Raw genomic sequence first — 17,633 nt, 5'->3', positions numbered from 1 at the left:
CCATCTGTAGCATGACTTTTGATAAAAAATTAGGCATCTCCAAAGTATGCTGGTTAGCCACACCTGGACTAAACTAACTGTGTAAGGAAGGATTATGTTTTAATGTTGAACGATTTAGTAGCAGCAATGGTCCTTTGGCTCTTATGTTCTTGTCAAACATAACCCTGAGGCTGAAATTACAGGGAGTTTGGAAAGATATTAAACCATGGCATTTTTAATAGAGCAGGTAAAGCATAATTCAAGAGGAAATAAAATATGTAGAAATTAGTTGCTTTTGTACTTCTTTTAGTTCGATGTCATTAAGCTACTGAGTCTTGCCAAGATCCATTTGCACTTGGCATTTGCGACTGGTACTCAGGAGAAGCTCTGAGTTTGATCTCAAATGTGGGAGAGATGAAACTTCTAGGTGAGACGTGCTGCTTCTCTGAGGCAAACACTGGCTCTTGGTTTATGTTTACCAGCTGACCAGGATAGAGTTTAGTGTTGCTCTGATACAAATATCCCTATTCCTGCATAAGACTCAGAATTCATTTGTCAAATACCCCTTAATTCCTTTTTTAACCTGCCGTAATTATTCTGTGACAGACCAGTAAGTGACCAAATAGGATTAAATTAACCATTTTTCCACTTTCCACCATTCTGTAAGTATTACTTATGTCTGCAGGCTAATTTCTGTTCCTGTCTAAATCTGCAGGAACTTTGAACCACTAGTAAGTACGAAGAGTTCATGAAAAAGGAGCAAATGCAATAAAATGAGTTGTTTGCTTCAAAAGCTTCTGGTCTTTCTTCCTGCACCCAGTTTAAGCACTTAATCATTGCTAGATGTGCAGATGGAAGTTATTACATGTAATCTATTTTTGTTGCTGCTTGATAAACAGAACTGCATCGATAATGTGATTATTTTTTTCACTGGCACACTGTTCTACTTCCCTATTTTTCTTTTTTGCCTGGTGTATAGTATTAGTGTTATAGTATTTCTGCATAGTAGGATGTCATGCTGCTTTAGACCTTTGTTAACATTAATTGGTTTTGTGATAGGACAAGAATCATCCGATTACGGACAAGAAAAGGTGTCTGAATGCTTAAAATCACTGCGGAAACCCTCCCCACTCCCAATAGCTTTCTTGTGCTGCTGCTTGTAGAGGAAGAGCAGTACAATGCCATAACTGAGCATGACTAGTAAATACATATGTGAAAACCCCTTCTTGATGCTCGATCTAGTGATTTCCTTTACCTGCGGCCTTTGAAAACTGACAAGTGAAGGTCTTAAGCCAGACAGCATTTCAAAGGCTGCTGCTACCCAGCAGCATCTTTACATGCAGTAGCTGTATTTGAAACTGGGAACATGATTTACTCCTATGTTTCTGAATTTCTCTGTCTCATCTTTAAGATTACAAGCTTTTTTTCCTAGCTATATAATTGCTTTATTTGGTTAAGGTGCAAGGTACAGGAAAAGCATCGCGATAGTTTGGATACTTGCCATATTTTCTTCATGCAAAGTAAACCGAAAAGTGTTATTTAGGAGAAAACAAAACCAAAGCAATACCTTTGTTCTTCCTTCCAGCATCCAAAAATATTTTTTGAGCTAATTTGATAAATGGCAGTTAAGAGCATATGTGTATATCAGGTTTAAGTACAAAGACCAATGACTGCGTGATTCTAAACCTGGCAGGTTGTTTTCCTGCAAAACTGATTCTATGTTTATAATAAATCGAGGAAATAAATTGCTGTAATTTTTTCTGTAGCTTTCCTTTATCCCAGAGAAAACAGTTTTGTTCCTTCTTATGACAGAAGGAAAAATGCTGAATATAGTGTAGCATCTTTTAGAAGAAGAGATTAAATTAAATAGAATCACCTTATTTTGCTTAAAAAAATAAGAAGTGCAGTGTGTTCTGCTGTGTCATTGATTGCACACAGAGGCTGCTTAGTGGTTTGCACCTTTGATGGTGAATCTTATAAATACTAACTGTACTAATATTTCGATTACCTTTTGAAAGATAATCATTAATGTTTTGATTACACTTTATTCTCTTATAAAATGGCTACACTGGAGGAAAACTGTCTGAGGATCACAGGATTAAATGAAGTAAAATGTATTTATTGACCTCTGTTATTTCTCTCACAAACATTTGCATGTAATCTGAATTAGAGATGGATCCAAGCCATAGTATTCAACATTTACCTCATAGATTTTGGAAAACTTCAGCCAAGTTTTTGTTTCTTTGAAATCAGCTCCTTTGCTGATTACATTGCAGCCTTTGAGTGCAATGACTGCTCACAATGAGGAGTAGATCTTCACGAGCGTTCAGCCCCGTTTGTGGCTAGGATTTCAAAGTTACTCAGCCTGCAGAGTTGCATGGAAAGTGTTCTGTCGAGGAACCATTTGGAAAGCTATGTCTTACTTTAGTGAGCATTGTTTAAGTGGGAGCTGAATCCTTTTAAAAGTCTGACTGCAGAAAGTGCTGGATATTTTAAAGTCTGGCCTTGGACACTTTGAAAGAGCTGGTCTGTCTTGTACCGTGACCTGATACTGTAATATCTTCCATCAAATCATACAGAAATATTGTTGATTTTGTTGTTTTCTTAAAGCGATCACCAATGTTAAAACATGGGCGCTGGACAGAGAAGTGTTTCAAAATATCATGAGAGTGACCGCACAAACAAGACAAGAGCAATACAGAAACTTCCTTAGAAGGTAAAAATAACGCATTTCTAATACTGGTTTGGGCTGCTCCTAAGGTGCACAGCAATACTGCACCTGTCTTAGAGAGAGGGAGAGGCACTCAATGCAAAGATCCTCAAAAGCCTGAATATTTACCTCTTGGGTTTTTTAGGATTCACAAAACTATTTTTCCCATTTTGATTGTTTTTCTCCTGTATTACGTTAGGAAACAGTGATAGGTGCTTGAATGCTTTCAAGTAATGGAACAAATATATAGGAAGGATTACATGGCTAGATGTTAAAACAATATGTTAAATAAATCCTCCAACTAGAAGTTAATTTGCTGCTGGAGTAGATTAAGGAATATTCCTCATCCCTTGGAGACTTGAATATGAGAACTGCACATCTCAGTTTATGAACTAATTCCAACATAAATTACTAGGAAATCTGCAGAGTACAACAATGCTCTCTCCTGCAGGGAACACTGAGAGCTGTACAGTGCTTTTCCTTGGGAACAAGGTCAAATTAGAGGTTCCAAACCATAGTTAGCTGATTTCCTATTTTTCTGTCTTTAACAAAGAATGACCATTCTGTTACAGCTTCAAATTTAGATCTCAAGCCTGGCCATGCATAGAATGTCCTGTGTATTTTTGCATCCATCTCCATCTTTGATTCTATAAATACTTCTTTGCTGAGCCTGAGCAGCTAGAGACCTCTATGATTTCCTAACTTGTACAAGTCCAAGTGCTCCGGATGGGAAGTTTTTTCATTCTTACCAGCAAGTTCATCAAGTCATCACTGTAGTTGGAGTCTCTTTTAATGGCTGTCCAAGTAATACTGAAGTCTCTGCAGTGCATTTGAAAATACATTATTGGACTACTGTAATGTCTTGGGTTTGCAGTTAATGGCTTCTATATGACTGAATTTTGAAATTAGGCCATGTACCCGCTAGAGTTTTTTCCCCTGCTGAAATACAAAGTTGATTTACAAACTGACCAACATTTCCCACATTTCTAAGCTGCAAGTTGTGCGAATTCAATTTATCTAAGGAACAAGGTGAGAATGTTTGAACCTTACAAAGTTTAGCTAGTTGTAAAATGTGGTTGTACAAATGTATGGATGAGAAGAGATCATGAAAAAAGTGTTAATGATAACTACTTCCCCCTCCCCCCCTCCTCTTTTCTGGAAGTGTGTCCCTGCTCAAAAACTTACCTGAAGATAAATTAACCAAGATCATGGACTGCCTGGAGGTGGTAAGATACTGTTAAGTTTTTCTAAATAGTATTCAGTAAGCTTTCAAAATAATAAAGATGAATAAATAAGTACAAAACCAAAACACCGAAAAAACAACTAAGCTTTTTTTTAACATGGCAGTTTTTTTGGAGTGGTCAGAGTGGAATTCCAGACTGGCAGCAAATAATAACATTTAGTGGCATAAGTTACACTTTTGGCATCAAAGGAGTCAAGCAAGTAGGTCAAGCAAGTAGATAAGAGGATCTATAATCTAGCCTTTATTAAAATAGATTAAGCACAAAGTTGCTGTCCAAGTCTCTGATTTTTTTTTTTTTTTTTTTTTGTAATCACGCTTTACCTGTTTGCAATGTGGATATGTAATACTTTCATATGCCTTGGACTACATAACACTGCAAAATATAAGGGAAAAAAGGCCTTAGGACTTCAACATACAAAACCATCGAAACATCTGTGTCTTAGGGCTCACCTGCCAGCAGCCTTTGGAGGTAAAGGCTTGGTATATAGTCATAGCTGTGACACTTTCCAAAAGCAGTGGTAACAATCCTTTTTTGTATAGGGAAAGTCTGTAGGAACTCCAGTCTTGGAAGAGTTCTGCAGATGGAGAACAAATGTTCCTCAGGAAACAGCCTGGGTCCCAACAAGTTGGAAGAGGCAGGTAGAGTGATGGCCATAGCACAAGGGGATGAGGAGACAGATCATGGTGCCGATTATGCAAAACAGCAAATGGCCTTAGCACACAGTATCCTAAGTAGCGAGTCTTTTTTTTTGTGGGATTCCTGGCAATGGAGAACTTTTAGGAAATGCTTGGAGAAAGGAAGAAAAGATGGTTATTTCTGAGGAACAGATCACAAAGCTGAAGGTTAACATGGAAAAAATGCTTGATTGAAAGTTGAACAATGAGGTAATAAAGGCAGGGTTCCTTAGCAGACACAGAGAAGTTGGTGCTTTGGTGGCTTGCAATTGATGATTTGGGCATTCCCACTGAGGTGCCAAGCCCAAAATGACTTATGGAAATGGGATTTTGATTTAGAACTCTTTTAAGAGCTTTTGATTTTTTTTTCTACCTCATTTCTCCCTGCTTCATAGGGATGATACCAGTGTTAATATTTTTTTTTAACAAATAATGCATTGCTGCATTAAAATACATTACAGATTGGCCACCATGCCTTATATAGTAGAATGCTTGCATATTATTATGGAGTGCAACATATGCAGGAGATAGGAAGTTAAACATCAATTGAACACCCAGATGTGTTAAGAACTCTGCATAGTTATCAGAATTTTCAAAGAGGCTAATGATGTATTGGTCAATATTGTCTCTCTCCGTGGCCCCCTGCCCCCCAACAGGAGTACTATGACAAGGGAGATTATGTTATTCGGGAAGGAGAAGAGGGAAATACCTTCTTCATAATAGCAAAAGGAAAGGTAAGGTATAATAAATCTAACTTATAAAGTAACATATAAAAACACCTGTATTTCAAAAGCTACTTTGAGGGATGTGGTCTTCAGTAAAATCTGTGCAGAGAGTTTTTGAGGATGCTGTTAAGTTCACAGTACTGTGATAAAAGCCTGAAGCAGCATTCTGGAGACTTAGGGAGCCTAATTTTCATTCACAATGAACCCGTGTTATACTGTTCTAATTGCAGTGTAATTAAGGTATGTCCTGAAGCCTCTTGACACTGTAGTAGAGATATAAAGTCAATTTTTTTTGTAAATGAGGTTTGATCCTATGTCTTCTCCTGGATGTTTCAATATCTGATGGGCAAAACATAGGCTTGTGAAATATCTAAGAAATAATGGAGTCCTAGGTTTAATGGAGAATGGCTTTCTTGGTGACTCAGGGTCTATTCCTTTCATTTGTTAGTCCCAGAGGAGTAAAGCAGCAGCTTTTACCATTCAGCTGTTACATTGGAGGCTGACACAGGACTCTAAAGAACCAAATCAGGAGAATTTTCTTCAATAAACTTCCCTAGGGGTTTCAAGTTTCCAAAATGTGTCTATGTCTGAAGATATTCTGGTTTGTTTTTTGCTAAAGGGTGTGGGCAGCAGCAGAATGTGTGCTACTGTGAAAGCGGTTTCATGAGGGGGGAGATGTTAGTTAATGTTTCTGGAGGCTATCTGTTTAGCTGAGAAGACAGCTCATTTGATGCCTGCACACGAAGTATTTTTCAGTTTTTCATTAGAATGCCATTTATTTTGCTCTGTTTTAAAAGGTGTGAGGGGGGAAATGTTGGGGGGTGGGCATTAATGAACATATTCATTTTTCCATCTCGGCAAAAATCGGAAGTGTCAGGGAATGTCTAATGGTTTCGATCTTTCAGAGGAGGGAGTAAAATTACATGTATTTATAACTCTTTCTGCAGCATTATGAGTTTAAGACATTTATGAAATAGACAGAAAAGAATGGGAAACCATGCAATACTTTGAAACTCTACCTTGCTAAATTTTGGTTCCTGTATTTTCCAGGTGATAGTTACCCAGAGTACTGCAGATCACTCACAGCCTCAGCTGATTAAAAATCTACAAAAAGGAGATTACTTTGGAGAAAAGGCTCTCATTAGGTTAGTCTGCATTGTCTGATTCACAATGTATAGTATTTCAGTTGACCTATCGCTATGTGTTGGATTATACAACTCACAGCTGTTTTGAATATAATCTTTGTTTTGATTGTAAAGTCAGCAGATGCAGGCAATGGCTGAATTAGTCATAATGTTTTGGTTTTTGCAGAAAGAATTTGAAAGTATATACTGTCATCTACCCTTGGTTTTCATTGAAAAAACCAAGCGCTGGCCCTCTCTGTATTGTTGCTTATTGTTTATATTTCAGTAAAAGCTGTGATGAAGAATGGTGTCAGGCTCTGTATGACTCCTAGCATGGATAAGTTCCATCATTACTGGACTTAACTGTTGTTTCTGTGCCAGTGCCCATGACAGTAAGAAACAGGGAAAACAAGTGCACACCAGATACGACCTGTGAGCCAAATAGTTCATATAACACATGTTTATGGGGTGGGTAGGGATTGTTTGGCCTCTGGAATATTTTCTACCTGAGGATCATTTCAGAAATAAGTAGCAAATCCTGATGAAATGCTAATTATGTTTCATCCTAGTTTCTTGGAAGGTTGCTAAAGGAAGTCAGGATCAAAACCCTATTGAAACTGGAAAAAATACTGTGCTAGGCAATAATAATGACTAGTAAAATGCTATAATTTTGTGTTTGGTTCAGCAATATTAGTCCAGATACAGGCTGCAGAGGCCTTCAAGGAGTTTCACCTATAGCAGCTGTGACCCTCCATTAGTACAGTGTGAGGTGCTTTGCGGATATTGATATGCTTCTGAATTCTTCTAATCTGTTTCAATTCTTAGTGATGATGTCAGATCCGCAAACGTTATTGCAGATGAATACGACGTGGAGTGCCTCGTTATAGACAGAGAGTAAGTACAACGCTACAGTGTAATGAAAGATTTACATCCTCTTTTCAGTAGGTTAACAGTAATATGTGACTTCACTGTAGGCACAATTGCAATGTTTTCTTAAGTGCACGAGTGGTTATGCTAAAAATACCCTGAGCTAAAAGCATGCTTTAGACAAAGACCTAAAGAGAGGCTGACAGAAGCTGCAGGAGCACAGAAGCTTAAGAGTAGTTCAGTTACTCTTTTCTTTCTCTCTTTGTGGTGGTGATGTTTCATATTTATTGCTATTCATTGGCTCAGGGAACAAGAAAATCCCCTGTGTGTCCCTCCTCTACCTCCATCCCTATCAGTCAGCTGGCCATCTTCAGTAAGTATCAGCCCACTGTCTCCTTCAGACCTCCTTTTGCTATTGACAATCTGACACGGATGTGAAGGTACTTGAGCGCATCCAGAAGAGGGTAACGCAGCTGGTGGAAGGGCTGAAGACATGTCCTGTGAGGAACAGCTGAGGACTTTGGGTTTGTCCACTTTGGAGCAAAGGAAGCTGAGGGGTGACCTCATTGCCCTCTCCAGCTTCCTGAGGAGGGGAAGTGGAGAGGGAGGTGCTGAGCATTTCTCCCTGGGATCCAGTGACAGGACATGTGGGAATGGTTCGAAGCTGCATCTGAGGAGGTTTAGACCAGACATTGGGAAGCATTTCTTTACTGAGAGCATGGTCAAACACTGGAACAGGCTTCCTGGGGGGGTGGGCGATGCCCCAGGCCTGTCAGTGTTTCAGAGGCGTTTGAACAATGCCTTTAATAACGTGCTTTAACTTTTGGTCAGCCCTGAAGTGGTCAGGCACTTGGACTGGATGATTGTTGTAGGTCCCTTCCAACTGACATAGTCTTTTCTAAGTCTGTTCTTTCCACAGTGCTGTTGCTTACCTGTGAAACAGGAAAAGTGGTCTCAATCGCTTTGGCACTGCGTACCAAGGACTCTGTTCTTTGGGACAGAAGGACTGATAGCCTGGACTCATGCCAAGCTGGTTCCTGTGATAGGCATGGTGGAACCACACTTAATAGCCATAGTGCACTTGGGAAACAATTTGGAGCAGGCCAGGTGTACTTTATTTAAACATAACATGAAATGACCTGACCAGGTCAGGCACCATGTCCCCCTACCCTCTGGCAAACAAAGTCTGGTACTTCAGCTGGTTACTGCTTCTCCAAAGCTCTTAAAATTTGTACTCTCAAAGCGATAGTGTAAAGCTCAGTCTGGGTCATGACTTAGAGACAATGTAAAGCCTTGGTGCAGCAGCACAAATAATGGTTTCTTTCTCTTTCCATTGTACGCCGAGTAGTTTATACCATTTCATTCATGTTTTTAGGACATTTAACCAAACTGTTGGAACTTACGAGGAGCTTCAAACTTACCTCGAAGGTTACGTGGCTAATCTGGCGCAGGCTGATGAAAAGCGACATGCAAAGTAAGTTGGATCATTTGTTAGGCACATCTTCAGTAGGTAATCATAAAAAAGGGTGATAGATATGTAAGTGAAATCATGGGTGGTAGTTAATGGAGATGGGCCCCTAGAAATGATAGCAATCACTATAATAAAACTGTCTGGATATGCTTATGGAGTCCAAGGATTTTTTTTCTGAAACAAAAATTACATAGAATCTCAGTATATTGACTTGCAACCAAGAATTCACTCTATCCCAAGAAAACTGAGCATAGAAAAGCAGGGAAAGTGTGCTCATATAATTTTTTTGGGTTCTGGTGGTAAATTCTTTGACTGGTAAAACCCCTAAAGCCAACTTTAACCCCTAATTGAGTTAATGAAACTGTATAACTGTACAAAAGAAACAGTTTATTTTGAATGTTTCAGTGTAGCACTGCTACTATTAAAGAGTTTGCTTTTAGCTGTGAACTGCATTATTACTTTATCTGACTGATTTCAGCCTAAGCACTATTGGAAGATTAGCAGAGTATGTTTTCCTGTTTAGAAAAATAGCTGCATTTTTATTTCTGAACATGCTACTGGAAATGGTACACAGCCCCTTCAGAAATTGGTTCTCCAACTTGGAGTGCCTAAAGTTTTGCAGCTGACTGCATAATAAGTAACCTCATCATGGATCAGCTCTTGGTAAAAATACCATTGATTATACTCACTGAATTTCAGTAGTATTTCACTTTTAATTTACTTCCATAGGATATCCAGAAAGAAGGTGCTTCTGCATAATATAAAGATTCTGTTAGGAAATAAGAAGGCTTTTCTTTAACTTTTTTATAGGGATATCAGAGTACTGTGATACAGTTTGCTGGCAAGGAAAGCACTAACCAATGTTAATTTCCTTAATGCAGAGGAAGATCCTTCTGTGGACAGTTGACCAAAGAGGTGTCTTTGGAGATGATAGAGCTGAAGGAGAAAGTATCCCAGTTCCCTCCTTCCCCATTCCAGAATTTAGAAGTTGTCACAACTCTGGGTGTTGGTGGGTTCGGAAGGGTTGAGCTTGTAAGAGTTTGTTTTAAACATACTCAAGTAGTTCTGTGTCTCAGATGATTGATTTAACTGCTGAATATGAAAGATTTTAATATTCTGCATGCTTGTGCCTCTCACGCAGAGGTAATTCTATATAAAGTAATGCATAGTTAAAAAATATTTTCAGAGCTTGGATATTCAAAGAAAAAAATCCATTCTTGTGTGCCTTTATCTCCTGCTGTTAAGAAATATCTTCCTGGTCACTAGACATATATTAATCTGTTTATCCATGTGGAGTTTACAGATGTGCCTACCTGCATTGTGTTCCCTGAATTGTAGGCCTTTTCCCAAGATGCTGCCTGGATCTAAACTAATCTCCAGCATCACATAGTCTGTGTTGCTAGAACTGCTTCGGTATGCCCCACAGCAACTATAACCAGTATGATCTAGCTCTGATCTGTGTTGACTCTGATATTTCCAACAACTTGTAATGTCCCTTTTGAGTCATATTCAGTAGCATGAGCAGCTGTGTTTCTGGGATGCAAAGAGCCTCATTAGACTAAAGTCTTAAATTCCGCTCTCCTCTGGCTGAGTAGCAAACATCTGAAAAAAGATGTGAAGGCTTCTTGTGCAGGCTGCTGAAGGTAATGGTAAATTAAAGGAGACTATGTGATTTTAGTGAAGTCAATAATCCACTACAGTAGTTAGACCATCAATTGTTTTATTCCAATTCATGCTTCACAAAACAAATTTCCACACTGGTTGACTGCCAGCTTGGATGTTGTACAGCATCACCTGAACAATAAGCTGAAAACTGAATTCTCAGCCAGCTGTAGAACACCCATAGCTGCTTCCTTGGTTTCCTGGAAGCCCTGTTTTAACTTCCATCTTTTTATTGCATATTGGATAATAATCCAGTGAAATGCAAAACTGTTCTTCATAAACTGCCTCTGCTTTTTGTTCTTTTGTATTATGCTAGTCTTTAGAAATCTTAAATTGAAATTAGGACCCATTGTGGTATAAACTCGTTGTAACATGGAGTACCTATCCAAACTGCTGCCATTTTGTATACATAAAATGAACACAGGGAATGTTTCTTTTCATTTTACAAATGAGGACTGGGACACTAAAAAGATCTGATGCTTGACTTAAAATCATACAGAACAGTTCTGCAGAAAATCTGGAATTTGTCCCTCATGACAGTCATCAATTTCAGTCCTGTGCTGTGTTGAAAAAGATGGGTATCAGTGTATGTCTTAAGAACACACTGGTAAAATGTCCTTTCTTTGGCTAGCAGAACTCATCATTTTTATTCCCAGGTTAAAGTGAAAAATGAGAACATGGCTTTTGCTATGAAGTGTATAAAGAAGAAACACGTAGTGGACACCAAACAACAAGAGCATATCTATTCTGAGAAGAAGATCCTTGAGCAGATATGTTCTCCATTCATTGTAAAGTAAGTTGACCATAAAGGTTTCCTGGAAAATCGACCCCCAGTTGACCCACTGGACAGCATTATTATAATGAGGTTTGGCATATATGAATTCTGGAGAAAATACATTGCAAGTCTTGTATTTTATTTTGCTTTTCCTAAATTGCTGCTGTTTGTCTCCGCAGACTATATCGCACATTCAAAGATAGTAAGTATGTATACATGCTACTGGAGGCTTGCCTTGGAGGGGAATTGTGGAGCTTGCTGAGAGACAGGTAACAGCAAATGAAGCAGAACTTTGTCCTTTAAAATCACCAGTCAGCTCCATATGTCTGCTGAGAAGGTTTTCTACTCAAGGGCTGGCCCATGAAAAGACGTTTGGTTCAGTTTTCAACCGTATGAGTGATGTACTGAATGTCAGTGCAAAAAAGTTGTCAATATTCTGGGTGTTATATGTTATCTGGTTAATAAGCAAGGCAGTTTTAGAAGTTAATGTCTGCAAGGATAGTGATTTTTGTTACAGAGGCAGCTTTGATGAAGCCACTACCAAGTTCTGTGTTGGGTGTGTGACAGAGGCTTTTGACTATCTACATCACATAGGAATTGTCTACAGAGACTTGAAGCCAGAAAATTTAATTTTGGATGCTGAAGGATATATAAAACTGGTAAGATGTAATCCTTTTATAACATTATCCTTTTGTGCCTGTATCCTGTTTCCTTGCAGGGGGGAGATAAATAGGCAGCATGTAATTATAGTACCAGAATCCCAGAGTTTAATAACCCTTATGCTTAGTAGAAAAGAGGACAGGCTACTCGTTGCACACTGAGAAACAAAGGCATTACAAGCCACAGACAGACCCAGGATTTACAGCCTCTGGGGAGCTCTTGCCACAGCACAGGTAGCAAAAATAATTTCTCCCAGCAGCCAATCTTAATGTAAAGGTAGGAACCACATTCCTCAGGTGCAGAATTACCTCCCTGTCCAGCCTCACACGATCACAGGTTCACATTATCTCTGTAGAGAGGGAACACAATAAAGAGCTCCTGCCATACTTGACTGTGACCATGAAAAGTGCAAAGATAATACCCTTCAAAGCGCTTGAAATACCCACTCTGAGGACAATGAGCAATCCACCATTTTCCATAGGCTGTAAATATTGTGCCCTCAAGGAAAGCATGGTTGTTCTGTCCAAAAGGAAAATAAATGGCCCTGTTCTATAACATTTGGTAATCCAGTGGAATTAATACTTTCTCCTTCACGACACCACTGTGTAATTGTTTTAGCTGTAAATTGGCAACTCTGAGATCTTTGCAGGAGTTGAGGAAGCAGTTAAGACCTTAAGGCTTCCCAGTGCTAAATGCTTTGCATTATGCATCATATGTTGATTTTGATCAGGTTGATTTTGGATTTGCAAAGAAGATTGGATCAGGGCAGAAAACCTGGACGTTTTGTGGAACCCCTGAGTATGTTGCTCCTGAAGTCATTCTGAGTAAAGGTCATGACTTCAGTGTGGATTTTTGGTCCCTCGGGATTCTTGTGTATGAACTCCTTACTGGCAGGTGAGTGCTTCCTACTCCAAGTCCTTACTTTGCTTGGTTTTAGAAACATTTTCAACGTTATTTTTAAAATAAACAGTTTGGGGGGTTTTCCCGTCAGTAAACAGGAATGACTTGCAAAACAGTACTGATTTTTGCCTCTTGTGCATGTCTTATCTTCCACCATTTCAGAAATGCCATAGACAAAGTGTGGGCCACATTTTCGATTCTGGTTTATCCATCCATGGAAAGGGCCAGATACCGGCTCTGAGTGGCTGGTGTAGAGCTCCTTTAACTGATGGTGATGTTCCCTGAGGCACAGCTGACAACAGACTGTTCTTTTGCCCTTTAGTGGGTGACAGGATACAGTGGGGTGGGTGAACTGTAAGCAGTCCCTGTTCTTTACCTCCGTGCATACTTCGTGACAACTCTTTGTGTATGCTCAGTGGTAGTACAAGGAAGCTTCACTGAGTTAGGCTGGAGGCAGAGCTAGCTTAGAGGGACACGTATGATCATGCGTTTTCCCTGGTTCCTACAGGTAGCTAGCTTCTCAGCTTCAAACCTTTCTAGTATCTTAAACAGACTGAAAGGCTGTGAAACGAGGAAAGTGGGGGGTTTTCCATGTTCTCAAATATTTGCTTTGATAAGAAATGGACACATCTGCTCTTGCCAGCCAGTCCATTTATCAGCATTGCTTTCTTTTTCTAGCCCACCATTCTCTGGAGCTGATCAAATGATGACATATAATTTGATTCTCAAAGGCATTGAAAAGCTGGATTTTCCTAAAATAATAACAAGGCGGCCTGAGGATTTGATCCGCAGACTCTGCAGGTAGGAGGGGCAGTTTGTGGCAAAGCCTGGGTGTAGGTAGATGTAGCTACTTAAGATCCAGACTAGAGTGTTGAATTCCAGACAATTTAAAATTGTTATGCCTAGCATGGTCTGTTCTGATTATATTCAGGACACATGCACGCCTCTGAGTGTGTGTCACACCTCTGAGTCTGCAGAGGTACCATCTACAAATGCAGGCTCTGGGCGTTCTCTGTAGCTGTGAATTTTTTCTGAATGTTAGGGAAAACTTACTAAGTGTGGGCTGAGGAAAGAGCTAAATAATTTAATTTTATTATGAAGTGCAGTGTTTTAAAAAATGCTTCCAAAATTACTTAGGCACATAGCTCCTAGCGAAAGCATAGGGCACCTACAGACTGCCTTAAGGCCACTTGAAAATGTGCAAAAAAGCGGTATTTCAAAAGGACCGGCACAACTCAGAAGCATTAGTGCACAATGACATGCACAGCCGCTGCCTGGTGACACTGCTGACTTGGAACCTCCCAGTGCCAGTGGGATTTCATTAGTTCATGTTTGTGCAGTAGGATTGAAAGGATCTTTGTAGCTGCAAATTTTGATCTGCCTCCTTTTGTAACTACTACCCAGACCTGTGGCCAAGAAAAAAATTGGTGTGCAACTAAAATTCAACCAGTTGATTTCCCTCTGCTGCTTCTCGCAGCAGTGACACTGGTTTGGCTTCCTGGAAGGGTTTTGCTGTCCTCAAAAGAAAGGAACAGTAACACCTCATCACGCCTCCTTATAAGACCACATGATGTATGCAAGCTCCATCCCTGTATAACCGATAACTGGAAGCAGTTAGACCTATAAATACTCTTTGAAAAAAAAAAGAATATTTTAAAAATTCTCATCCTTATTCTTTTTCTCTTTTTTAAGGCAAAACCCTACAGAAAGATTAGGCAATCTGAGGAATGGAATTAATGACATCAAGAAGCACAGGTAAGTGAAGGAGACTGCCAGTAAGAAATCGGGTTTTAATTTGAAAATAATCTTAGTATTTTAGAACCTGGTCCAGTAAACCCATAAAACTCCAGGCACTTCAAGGCAGATTGCATAAGGGAGATCTCTGTTGCTATTGAGTATATTTGCAACTATAGCAAGCAACAATATAAACATAAATCCTCAGCAAGATTATCTAGAAACATCCTGTTGTTTACTGGTTTCGTCACAGGTTGCTAATGTACGAGTTAAATTCGATTCTCAAGAAATCAATGCCAGTTCAGCATCTGCCTTTCAGACCTCCCCTTAAACAGTCATTTTTTAAGAATGGTAGTTAAGAGCTCCAAAGCAATATTAGGGTTTTGTCCTCTTTCTTCTGATGAAGAAAGTCCTCTGTGGATTAAATATTTCCTGCTTTTTCTTTTTATCTAAGCCCAGCGGTTTGTGCTTGGAAAAAGAAGTGCTTTGGGTTTTCTGCTTGTCTCCCTTTTCTCATGTGGTTCAAAGAAGATGGGATTCCAAGGGGACACACACATCTTTGCATGACTGTGCTTATGCATGTATTAACCTGCCTGTCACTTGGACACTTCTACGCGGAGGCGATGCAATGTGTCTGGTAGTCCTGAAGCTCCCCCTGCTACTGCTCCCTTGTATGGCAATGACAGGCTCAGGGTTCCTCCTTCTAACTGCTGTGTTGTCACACGGACAGAGGTCGTCATGAAAAAATGTCTTACAGCCCTTGTTCACATGTTTTTCAGCTGTTAATAGTATAATGACAGAAAACAGCCTGGCTTTCTCTCTTGGTCTCTCCCTGTCTGTCTCTCATTTCTTTTTATCAGGTGGTTGAGTGGTTTTAACTGGGATGGTCTGAAAGTGAGGAAATTAGCATCACCTTTAAAAAGAGAGGTATTGAATTTGACTTTTGCTATTGTAGTGCTTTACTAATACAAAGGTGCTTGACTACAATGAAACAGGACAAGAGTGAAATTTCCCAAAGATGCATTTGAATTGGTGAAAACAGAATGAAAGAGAGACTGCAAGTAATACATAACTTAATAATGGAAATATTATACTGCCTGTGTACTTTGCATTAGATTTTCACCATTAGTAGAATAAATGGTGTTCAGTCAGAAATGAATACTGAAAAAATGTATTTTCCTTGGTAATGAGCACATTATTAAGATGCACTGTTCACATTACTGTGTGGAGTATAAATTCCTGTATTCTCTTACTATTGAGTTACAGCACATCCTTGAACAGGCTTTCTGTTTTTAACAGCCCATTTCTCTGCCCTAAAATGAAAAAAGATTAAGGGTAAAGAATTTGAACTCTCTTGGATTCAGTTTGAAACAAAAAATAATTCTGAGTTCTGCTTTGAGTAGCTACCCCATGAGTGTAGATTTGGTCTTAAACGAATTTGAATCAACATTGTACACAGTGTGGCCCAGGTTTTTACTGACTTTGTAGGGCTTTGGGTGAAATCTAGGATTTTATAGTATTTGGGGAGTGTTTTCATATAAGGAGGCTAATGCCATTGTTCTGTTTTACATTTTAATTACTGGTGGTTTGTCTTTTAATGAACAAGGAAAGAACATAATGAACATTGAAAGAAGTAATCCATATCGTGCTAGCCTTTCATTCCTCCACTGGTAGCAATAAAAATGATGCATAATAAATGGAGACTATTTTCAAAAGGTACCTTCTGAAACAACCATTTGTTTGTGTTTTTAATGTCCTAGTTATCTGGACCAACTGATTACAGCTACTTTGACAGCTATCCACCTGAAGAGGGAACCCCTCCAGATGAACTTTCAGGCTGGGACAAGGATTTCTGATACTTTTTTCTTCCAGGACATTCATAGAGACTCATAGGCATCAATCCTAAACCTGCTCTCTTTTCCTGCTTAAAATCAAATTACGCAAGGTTTGTGACAAACACAGTGTTCCTTAAAGGACAGAAGACAGTACAGCAACCAGAACTTGTTTGGATAATGCACCAAGATGTGTGCATCTCTATTACAAGAGCATGCATTCCATCAGCAGATGTAACCTGAAGGGGTTTTGATAATGTCTCTATGAACATTTTCAGACACTAGGGATCGGATGTATGGTCTTGCTGTTGGAAACATCACTAGCTAGTATTTTGATATTAATAAGGTTGCCATGTTTTTATTTTGAACAGAGAGGATGAGTATTGAAGACCCAATAACTCAGTGACATTTGTCAACAGCTGACACTATAGGCATTTATTTTCCACTTTATCTTCAGTCTGCTGTGTGTTTCACTTTTTCTCATAATAGCCAGTATTACCTTGATCTAGAAGCGTGTACAAAAGAGACTTTTACTGAAAGGTTGATTTGATCTGATGCTGCAGGAAACAGGGTATCACTGTGGAAGCTGCCTCTCTGTCAGTCTAGTTTTGCACAGGTTGTATATGTGGAACAGGGTATAACAGGTCAAATGAAAATCCAGTAAGAAACAATGTATATACATAATACAAGTTGCCTGGAGAAGCAGACTGTGGTATGTATTTGCTGTACTGCTTCAAAGCGTCATGTCCTTTTCTTAAAATATTTTGCTTTTACATAGTGGAAAGATAAAATAGATGGATAAAAAAGAGGACAAAAAGCATTTACCTTGCAGGGGAAAAAAATGTAAGTACAGAATCATATTTTTTGCTTCAAGTATATTTTCAGATTGCTTTCATTGGTATTTTACTGAAAGGCTGCATCTGTTCACATCAGTGCTAAAACTCCCACCCATTTCAATGTTCCAGGTGGTATCACTAGATATGAACTTACCAGTTCAAATCGTATTTCATCAGATACCTTGTTGATATACACGAGTTCTGCTTATATAGGAGGGGAGATTAAGAGAGCAAAAACGTGATTTTTTTTTCTTGTTGAACTAATTCATTCTATTAATGAATCAGTTTAAATACTCTGTTTTCTTTTGACCACCTTCCCTTCTCTCTAAAGGCTACTAATGAGGTTTAGTAAGGCAAGAAATTCCAAGCTCCTGTCAAAAAAACCCATAAAAATATAATTGTGATTTGTAGCCCAATTTTTTAAGCTCTGTCTTCACCTA

The 17,633-nt window shown here is 39.0% G+C and overlaps 1 protein-coding gene across 3 annotated transcripts in view; it reads left to right on the top strand.

Moving 5' to 3' along the window:
• The window catches only part of PRKG2 (protein kinase cGMP-dependent 2), a 30,358-nt gene extending 13,938 nt beyond the window's left edge, over positions 1–16,420 (top strand). For 2 of the 3 annotated variants that reach the window (XM_080399749.1, XM_080399751.1), the window contains 15 exons: positions 2,590–2,695; positions 3,852–3,915; positions 5,264–5,341; positions 6,383–6,477; positions 7,282–7,350; positions 8,699–8,797; positions 9,676–9,826; positions 11,113–11,249; positions 11,411–11,500; positions 11,749–11,890; positions 12,622–12,785; positions 13,470–13,592; positions 14,484–14,546; positions 15,386–15,452; positions 16,286–16,420. In XM_080399749.1, the coding sequence (XP_080255875.1) occupies positions 2,590–2,695; positions 3,852–3,915; positions 5,264–5,341; positions 6,383–6,477; positions 7,282–7,350; positions 8,699–8,797; positions 9,676–9,826; positions 11,113–11,249; positions 11,411–11,500; positions 11,749–11,890; positions 12,622–12,785; positions 13,470–13,592; positions 14,484–14,546; positions 15,386–15,452; positions 16,286–16,381 (1,544 nt within the window). In that variant the 3' untranslated portion in view covers positions 16,382–16,420. The remainder of the gene's footprint in view (positions 1–2,589; positions 2,696–3,851; positions 3,916–5,263; positions 5,342–6,382; positions 6,478–7,281; positions 7,351–8,698; positions 8,798–9,675; positions 9,827–11,112; positions 11,250–11,410; positions 11,501–11,748; positions 11,891–12,621; positions 12,786–13,469; positions 13,593–14,483; positions 14,547–15,385; positions 15,453–16,285) is intronic. The other variant, XM_080399750.1, reaches the window with a different exon arrangement.
• Positions 16,421–17,633: the final 1,213 nt, after the last annotated feature.

Source organism: Falco punctatus, assembly GCF_963210335.1.
Source record: "Falco punctatus genome assembly, chromosome: 1".
NCBI classification, from domain to species: domain Eukaryota; kingdom Metazoa; phylum Chordata; class Aves; order Falconiformes; family Falconidae; genus Falco; species Falco punctatus.
This window is presented reverse-complemented; position numbering and strand designations above follow the sequence as displayed.